The sequence below is a fragment of the Bos grunniens genome, chromosome 5, assembly GCF_055505025.1.
Source record: "Bos grunniens cultivar Pamir isolate PY7600 chromosome 5, Bosgru_T2T1.0, whole genome shotgun sequence".
Lineage (NCBI taxonomy): Eukaryota > Metazoa > Chordata > Mammalia > Artiodactyla > Bovidae > Bos > Bos grunniens.
The window spans coordinates 58,103,565-58,112,464 of record NC_141169.1 but is presented as its reverse complement, the minus strand read 5'-3'; the positions used below and the strand labels follow the sequence as shown (position 1 = coordinate 58,112,464).

Here is an 8,900-nt window from a genome sequence, read left to right as displayed (position 1 = left end):
TATGAAATCTCTATAGGGCAACCAACTGGGAATAACAAAACAAATAACGCGTTCGGGGAAGTTAGAAAAAGTCCTAAGAGGTAGAATACTGAAATTCATGTTTTAAAACTCATTCTCTTAAAAAAAAAGTCTCTGTGAACACTTCCCCCAGATGGCCATCAAAACTTGTTAGAACAACAGTGCCATCTTCAGTGAGAGTCCGGTCTCTAGATCGGGATAATCCCTCACTAATCTGGCTGCCCAAGCAGCCCCTGCTTCCCGGATTCCCGATCTCTTTCCACACCCGCTCTGCCCCTCCCGGTTCTCCCAGCACCTGAGGACTAGAGGACTGGTCCGGCAGGTCTCGCCGGCAGCTCCAGGGACTCAGGGAAGGGCGTATCCTACCTCCCCACCCTTATTACGATCCTCCAAACTCGCTTCGGCTCCACCCCGCCCCTCAGCCTCCAAACCTATTTCCCTGCCGTAGCTCCGCCCCTCCTCCCTTACCCCGCCCCTCTCTATTACGGGTTATCGCTCGGCGTTCCTGGTGGATATGGTTTTTCCGGGAGAAACCACGCTTCCCCTCGTGCTTTCCAACGGCTCCGCCTTCCCGCCGGAGCCTGACCCTTCCCAGCGTGCTCGGCGATTCCAGCGTGCGAGGCTCTCGGAGAGCAAGGCCCCAGGGCCTGGCTTAGGGGCGCGAAAAGCATGCTGGGGATTGTAGTTCGGTAGTCCGCGAGGGCGGCTAGGGGCTGGCAGTAGGAGGGACTCGTTGTCCCAGCATGCCCTGCGCCTCAGCCCGCGCGTTCGCAGTTTCTCGCTCTCGCCCGCCCTCCCGCTCCCTAGCTTGCTCGCGCTTTTGCTCGCGGTCTCCTCGCGGATCGAAGGGGTTCTGACCACAGCTTGTGGCTGAGAAGAGCGACAGAGGCGGCGACTCAAGAGAAACGAGGCTGCAGTGGTGGTGGGAAGATGTCGGGCGAGGACGAGCAACAGGAGCAAACTATCGCCGAGGACCTGGTCGTGACCAAGTATAAGATGGGGGGCGACATTGCTAACCGTGAGTGCGGCCTCAGGGGTCCGGATATCGAGGCTGGGAAGGGAGAGTCAAAGGAGACGGTGATGGGTTGGCTTCTGAGGGCTGGAGCGGTGGGGTCACGCACTGTGGGTTACTGAGGGCCCAGTTCAGGTCTGCTGGAGGTGGCGTGGTGGGGAGGCTCCGTGTCGCGCCTGGGACCCGAGAGTCTGGGCCTGGGCTGGAGTCCCTGGAGATGCTGGCGGAAGGTCGGCAGGGCGGCTGGGAGAAGATCAGAGCTGGGCCCCTGGCCAGCTCCGACCCTAGGCCGTTGGTAAGGAGGCGAGGTGTACCTCCTGCCCCTCACCTTTCAGTTCAGATTTCTGTCTCTGATATTGGTGGCAGCGAGACCACCTCGAAAAGGAAGCGCTTCTATTTTGTCGCGGCTCCCCGCCGTCAGGAACCTGGCCGGCACGTGTTGCCAAGTCCCCTGCGGCTCGCCGGCTACCTTCCTCCGCTATGTCCCTGACACCAGCTTGCCTACCACGTGCTTTGCTGTAGTCTTTCGTTCTTTACTTCAACTCCTTCCCTGGTGGGGGCCGCCTTCTACTCTAGGGCCAACTCAGGGACCTTTAGAGAGCACCCCATAACTCTTGTTTGACTGTTCTTGAAGTTGTTCATTGTACCTCCAACCTGCGGAGTTGGCTTTAGTTAGTCGTCTAATTTGATCTTAGGTGTTTAACAACTTTAGGAGTGTTTTGAGGTCCTCCTCACCCCAGCCAGTCAAACCTATGAATAGTGCTGTTAAAGGGAGTCTGAAGTTAGAATCTCAGAAGTCATCCTTACTAAGATTGTGCTCTTGACTTTCTCAGCAGCTGCCTGGCACTCTCTGCAGATGTCTCGCTTTCTATTTTCTCTCTTTGCAATTAAAAACCCAGTTAGGGGACACAAAATGCTTGTCTTTGGGCTTTTAAATGGTTCTGACAGTAAAGATAGGCATTTAGGATGCTTTTGATCCTGTGACTGAAAATCTGAGTTTTTCAAACTTTCAAAGAATCACCAAAACTTGGATCACAAAAATAAAATCTGAATCCACGATGGACCATGGAGAGGGTATCGGTGAACAGAATAAATGCTTTGTAACACAATGGATATGTAGTGGTTTAAATCAGAAAAAACAATTTTCCCTCTTGCAGTTTATAACTTCTGAGGCACCTGTGAATCCCATTACCAGTTTGAAACTCTTTTGGGTCACGTACTTCTTTGAGCCCAGGGACCTAGGTTAAGTCTTCTTGACTTGTTATTTGAAGAAATAAGTCTGCATAAATTGAGATTACTAACACCCCCTAATTGGGGTGTCTGGAAAGGAAGAAGGTAGCATTTAACAACACATCAGCTTAGAGTCAGCAATTGTATGTCTATCTTCTTGTCCCTGATGCCTATAAATTTCTTCCAGTCTGCTTTGCATGTGTTGGATATCTTGGTGAGAATGCCCTTGAAGTTCATAAATCTGTCCTACCATACCACAGGTATCATCTTTGGAAAGTCTCCCTTGCCTTAGGAGACAGGTGGTGCATACCTAGCTGTCACACTATATAAAGGAGGGGAGGGAGTGTTGGATTTTTTAAGTTAAGGAAAGGAAGGTAGAGATTATAGAGATGACAGGTACATTCTAAGAGGCAAAACATATTCCTTTTTTTATCCTTAGAGCAGTGGTACTAGGGAATATTTCTCAGTTGGACTCAGAAAGCCTAAGTCCAACTTCTAGGTGTTTCTTGGACGTTAACTTAGACAACACATTCAGGACTGATACATGGGATTCTGTTCCCAGGGGTACTTCGGTCTTTGGTGGAAGCATCCTGTTCAGGTGTGTCGGTACTGAGCCTGTGTGAGAAAGGTGATGCCATGATAATGGAAGAAACGGGGAAGATTTTCAAAAAAGAAAAAGAAATGAAGAAAGGTAAAAAAAAAAAAAAATCCCCTACTAATTAACTAAGTTTCACCCTTATTGAGTCCTGTTTTATTGTAATGATGCAACCTTTACCCCAGCACTGGTTGAGATATTTGGAATTGGAATGGCAAGGGGAATTCAGTTTCCCACTCAGTCCAGACTGATCAAACTTAAACAAGACCCTGAAGAAAATCCATTCATTTTTCAGAGGGGCAGGAGGGTTCTGAGAGAGCGAGCAGGGCAGTAAGGCTGATTGTCTCTTTACAGGTATTGCCTTTCCCACCAGCATTTCAGTAAATAACTGTGTATGTCACTTCTCCCCTTTGAAGAGCGACCAGGACTATATTCTTAAGGAAGGTGACTTGGTAAAAATGTAAGCTTAAACCATTTTAGAGCACTTGTCTTTTTCCTCGGCATTCACAGTAGTGCCAGTTGCTAATGCTGTACTCTGCTCTTGCCTTTCAGTGACCTTGGGGTCCACGTGGATGGCTTCATCGCTAATGTGGCTCACACTTTTGTGGTTGATGTAGCTCAGGTAGGTGGACTGCTTTGAACTCTATTCAGCCAGTGGGGAGCTGGGGAGGGCCCACTGCTGCTGGTTTTTTTTTTTTTTCCCCCACTGCTGCCTCTTATCCTCACCTACTACCACCACATTAAGTTTTGAGAGTCTCTAGAGAAATAAAAGGGGAAAGGGTGTTTTCTCTCCTGACCACTGGATACATAATGGACACACAGATATTAACTGATCAGCTTTTCGGGAAGGCACTGACTGCGTTTCCTCCTCTACAGGGGACCCAAGTAACAGGGCGGAAAGCAGACGTCATTAAGGCAGCTCACCTTTGTGCTGAAGCTGCCCTCCGCCTGGTCAAACCTGGAAATCAGGTGAGCTGTTTAGTCCAAGTCCAGAGTTTGATAGAGCCAAAGATGCATTCAGGATGTACTGCTATTCCATACTGAAAGAGAAGGAACTAAAGAGTTTAAAGAGTTTAAACCGAAGAGCTGTTAAATCTTAGTGCCTACCTTAGGTGATATGATGCTCTCTGTAAGGGGATGGGTGGTCCCTTTCTCATGGAGCCTATAGAGATCCTTCCTTTTTCATGTTTTGGATGTGTATTGTTCCCAGAAATAATTTAAGATAGATAGCTCAATAAAACACAGATATTAAAACTAAGTTTTAAAAGCTTATAACACAAAAATAATAATAGTACCAGTAAATTGGTGGCAAAGAAAGGCCAAAGACCCTTGCAAGACAATATTAGGAAGTTCAGGGATCATAAATTTCTCATGAATTCATACAATAACATGTTAGACTACTAGTGGAGACTTTGTCTAACACTTAGATTTCAGAACCTGTTCAATACGTAAAGCATCCTCTTTCTCTGTGCTCTTCACCCTTTTCATCCATTTGTCCCCATTATCACTTAATTGCATCGTTTTTACTTCAGCCTCTGTTGTAGTTTTCTTGCAGTGGTATCTATCAAAGAGCTATTATAAAGCACTTTGAACAGTACCTGGCACATAGTTAACCCTTTTGTTAGCTATTATTATTTTATACATTGATTATTTTTATTATTTATATGCTTACTATTGTTGGAAGATACTATTAATGTAGTGGCTGTTGTCTAACTATGACATGAGACTTTCAGGATTCTCATCCCATTACCACCCACTACTGATTTAAAATGAAATAACTTCAAAATTTCCTCATCTATAAAGTGGGGAAAATTAAATTGTGCCTCATTCTCACAGGGTTGTGAAGATTGAGATGATCCATATAAAGTGATTATCACAGTACCTGACATGTAGTTTAATAATAGCTATGATTGGAAATTCACTTTCCTTTTTTTCTTAACTATAATTTAGGTGAGGATCAGCTCATGATTGAAAGAGGTAGAGGGGAAAATAAAACTTTCTGGACCCTTTCAACAGGTTAGAATGCCAGGTATCATGGACTGAACACTGTGATCCGAAAACCTGGGTTTATACTAGGTTCTTTTGGTTAACTGGTTTAACCTTGAGCAAATCATGTAACCCTTCTGAGCCTCAGTTTCCTCCTCCAGATTAGGATGTAGATTACCATACAGAATTGTTGGCACTAGTCACCTTGCAGAATTGTTGTCTAAGTAGACCATCTTTGTGATAGCGCTTTGTAAAATGGTATGCAAATTTGATTTCTAGGTTGTAGGATGCTAGGGCTATGAAATGAAAAATTACTGAGAATCATTGCATTTGCTGGAGGATATTAGAACTCAGTTCTTTTGTGCTGCTGCTTCTCATAGTAGACAACTTACTAGCTCCTGGTATTTTACGTTTTATTTGATCTTGTACTTCTAGAACACACAAGTGACAGAAGCCTGGAACAAAGTTGCCCACTCATTTAATTGCACACCAATAGAAGGTGAGACTTCAGATAGTGGGGTTGAGGGTCTCAGTATGAGTGGTTTAGCAGAATTAAGACTTTTGTTCCCTTGAGCATCCATCCTGGCTCTGGCATAGTCCAAGCCCCAAACCTCAGTGCCCCGAGTTTCCATAGCTGGGCACTTTGCTCTCATTGCCTGCTCCGTGGTTCTACTTGGGTAGGTGGGTTGGAAACCTTTGGGGATTCTAGATGAGTGGTACCACAGGCTTTGTCCTCTCTACAGGTATGCTGTCACACCAGTTGAAGCAGCATGTCATTGATGGAGAGAAAACCATTATCCAGAATCCCACAGACCAGCAGAAGTAGGTGCCCTGTATCCCACCTTCTACCTTCTGTCGTATAAGACTAGTCATGAACTTCTTCCATACTCCAGGCTAATCTTATCCACCGTCTCCTCTAACCTGGACTAATCTTATCCACCTTCTCTTCTAAGCTCCAGGAACCACTTATTGCTCCTTATTGTTCCCTTTCTGTTCCTTTTAGGAAGGACCATGAAAAAGCTGAATTTGAGGTACATGAAGTATATGCTGTGGATGTTCTCGTCAGCTCAGGAGAGGGCAAGGTGATGAACGTTTACCAGAGCGGGCAGAGAGGGGAGGCTGCGGGTGGGTTCCAAGAGCACTAGATCAGATGTGATCTTTTATAGGCCAAGGATGCAGGACAGAGAACCACCATTTACAAGAGAGACCCCTCTAAGCAGTATGGCCTGAAAATGAAAACTTCCCGTGCCTTCTTCAGTGAGGTCGAAAGGCGTTTTGATGCCATGCCCTTTACTTTAAGGTACTACTGCACTTAGCGAGGACAGGACTTGGAATAGTCTGACCCGTAGACCATACAACCACATCTCTTTCCTTCCCCTACCCCGCTTGCCCTCCTTCCCTCTTCTACCTAGACTTGTAGCTCTGGCCTGCATGCATGCCTTCTTTCTCCCTCTCATAGGAAGTAGTGTAAAAACAATCCTACACATTATTTCTGCCTGAGGGTAGGAGTTATTTAAAAACAGTAACAAAGTGGTAAGACATGACAGGGAGTTAAGGATACCTGAATTTGTCTTTCCCTCCCCAGAGCATTTGAAGATGAGAAGAAGGCCCGCATGGGTGTGGTGGAGTGCGCCAAACATGAACTGCTACAACCATTTAATGTTCTCTATGAGAAGGAGGGTGAGTTCTGAGAAGAGAGTTGTAGTTTGAAGCCCCCAATTATGGTCCCCTTCTCCTTGAAGTCAAGGGGACATTCTATCAAAACACTTTGTTTCTCTCATAGGTGAATTTGTTGCCCAGTTTAAATTTACAGTTCTGCTTATGCCCAATGGCCCCATGCGGATAACCAGTGGTCCTTTTGAGCCTGACCTTTACAAGTCTGAGATGGAGGTCCAGGATGCAGAGCTCAAGGTTAGTGTGTGATGGAAAGGAGCAGGGACGTGGCACTTTTTTGGGGAGTGAGGACTGAGTGACGGGAAGTCCCAAGAAGAGCTACAGTGCCAAGAGTAGCACTTGGGGTTTGCTCCATGTTCCTCAAAATTTGTTTTCCTTCTTCTGTTTTGTAGGCACTCCTCCAGAGTTCTGCAAGTCGGAAAACCCAGAAAAAGAAAAAAAAGAAGGTTTGTTATGATCATCCCTCCCTGGTGGGGTGAACCTGATCATCTTTATTCACCTTCCTGGGTCGTGGTGGGGATATAGGTGTCGATATGTCCTTATTTCTCCCCATCTCAGCCCTGACCTAGAGAATTAGGAATATTCTTGTCTTTGGTCCCCCAGACAGTACCCTAAGTTATTGAAAACTGACACATCTTCTCTCCTTTCCATGAATGTAGGCCTCTAAGACTGCAGAGAATGCTACCAGTGGGGAAACTTTAGAAGAGAATGAAGCTGGGGACTGAGGTGGGTCCCATCCCCCCAGCTTGTCACTCCTGCCTCATCCCCTTCCCACCACACCCCAGGCTCTGTGAAGTGCAGTTCGACTTCTCCACCCAGGACCGCGAGCAGAGCGGGGTCTCCCTGTCCTCCTCCCAGTCCCCCATCCCAGCCCCCTTCCAACAACAACCAGCTCCAACTGACTCTGGTCTTGGGAGGCCAGGCTTCCCAGCCACCGAAGACTACTTTAAATAGGAAAGAGAAATTGAATAATAAAATCAGGAGTCAAAATCCATCGTTTTCAAGCCCCTCTTTCTAGCCTTTTTCTACTAATCTCTGCTTGGTCAAGGTTTATGGCCCTACAACAGAACGGGAGGAGGCTAACATAGCCACCACCACTAAAAACTCAGATGAAATTTTTTTATACCACTCCAGTGTCAGCATTTTCCCATCTGTTGGGGCTTGTTCCTCTCTCTGTTCCCACTTTCCCCAAGTCTTTTATCAGGCCTCAAAATAGAGAGGAGCTATTCTTCAGACTATTTTTCTTCACATGTGGCAGATTCCTTTTATGATCCAGGCTGTCGAGCCAGGCCCCTCCCATTTTTAGGAGCTGGAGCCTGCATTTACCAATGGATTCTCATCTGTCAATTGGATCCTCATTTGTAAATCTTTGTAGTCAGTTTTGTTCTACAGGACAGTGTTTCTTCCCTCCACAAGGCTGTAAAGAAGTAATCCATCTCAACCTTGTCCATTTCTTTGAAGTCAGTGGGGTTCTTCCCTTGCTCCATCTTAGAAACCTGAGCTGGAAGCTCCACTGTGGTTTTGTTCCCTGTTTGAAATATTTTGACCTCCCTTCCTTGAAAGAAAGATGTGTAACCAGAGGAGCAGACTGAAGAGACAAAACTCCTGGCTTTCTGAAGCTGTGGACTTGGATTAATTGCTAGGGGTTTGGAGAGAAAGGTGACCTTTCAGTACCTCTGGCATGCTGTCCCAGGGAACTAGGGCTCCCACTAACTTATGAGGTTTTTAAACACATTGAAAATGACATGGCATTAAAATAAATTTGGATTTGCTCATAATCATGTGTCTGTATGCTGCTCTTATTTGATGGTGGTGGGAGAGTGAGCTGAAGTGATCATTTGGAACCAGTTTTGGGGGGTTTTTTGGCCTTGCCTCATGTCATGCAGGATCTTGGTTTTCCAACCAAGGATCAAACCTGTACCCCCTGCAGTGGAAGCATGGAATCGAAACCACTGGACTGCCAGGGAAATCCCTGGAACCAGTTTTCGAAAATACTGAATACCTTGGGTTGGGGGAAGACATAAAAATCCTGGATTTTGTGATTTAACAGTTCATTTTCTATGGGAGTTTGATCTAGTTTTCTGAAATAAAAACATAGCCCTTAGTGCTGACACTATTTAGAACACTTAATGTATGGATGTGAGAGTTGGACTGTGAAGAAAGCTGAGCACCAAAGAATTGATGCTTTTGAACTGTGGTGTTGAAGACATTTGAGAGTCCCTTCGACTGCAAGGAGATCCAACCAGTCCATTCTAAAGATCAGTCCTGGGTGTTCTTTGGAAGGAATGATGCTAGAGCTGAAACTCCAGTACTTGGCCACCTCATGCGAAGAGTTGACTCATTGGAAAAGACTCTGATGCTGGGAGGGATTGGGGGCAGGAGGAA

General features: G+C 46.0%; 1 protein-coding gene across 1 annotated transcript; it reads left to right on the top strand.

The window, feature by feature from the left end:
- Positions 1–753: 753 nt before the first annotated feature.
- On the top strand, positions 754–8,293 carry PA2G4 (proliferation-associated 2G4). The gene is made up of 13 exons (XM_086400624.1): positions 754–1,036; positions 2,823–2,951; positions 3,210–3,315; positions 3,408–3,477; positions 3,732–3,824; positions 5,277–5,340; positions 5,585–5,663; positions 5,845–5,923; positions 6,008–6,141; positions 6,427–6,521; positions 6,625–6,752; positions 6,908–6,961; positions 7,175–8,293. The coding sequence occupies exons 1-13, from the start codon at positions 949–951 to the stop codon at positions 7,238–7,240; spliced, it is 1,185 nt and encodes a 394-aa protein (XP_086256750.1). The 5' UTR covers positions 754–948; the 3' UTR covers positions 7,241–8,293.
- The last annotated feature ends 607 nt before the right edge of the window (positions 8,294–8,900 follow it).

Coding starts and splice junctions, on each gene's coding strand:
- PA2G4 (XM_086400624.1), top strand. CDS start 949: ATGTCGGGCGAGGACGAGCAACAGGAGCAAACTATCGCCGAGGACCTG. Junction 1,037..2,822: donor GGGGGGCGACATTGCTAACC/GTGAGTGCGGCC, acceptor TTCTGTTCCCAG/GGGTACTTCGGTCTTTGGTG. Junction 6,962..7,174: donor AGAAAAAGAAAAAAAAGAAG/GTTTGTTATGAT, acceptor CCATGAATGTAG/GCCTCTAAGACTGCAGAGAA.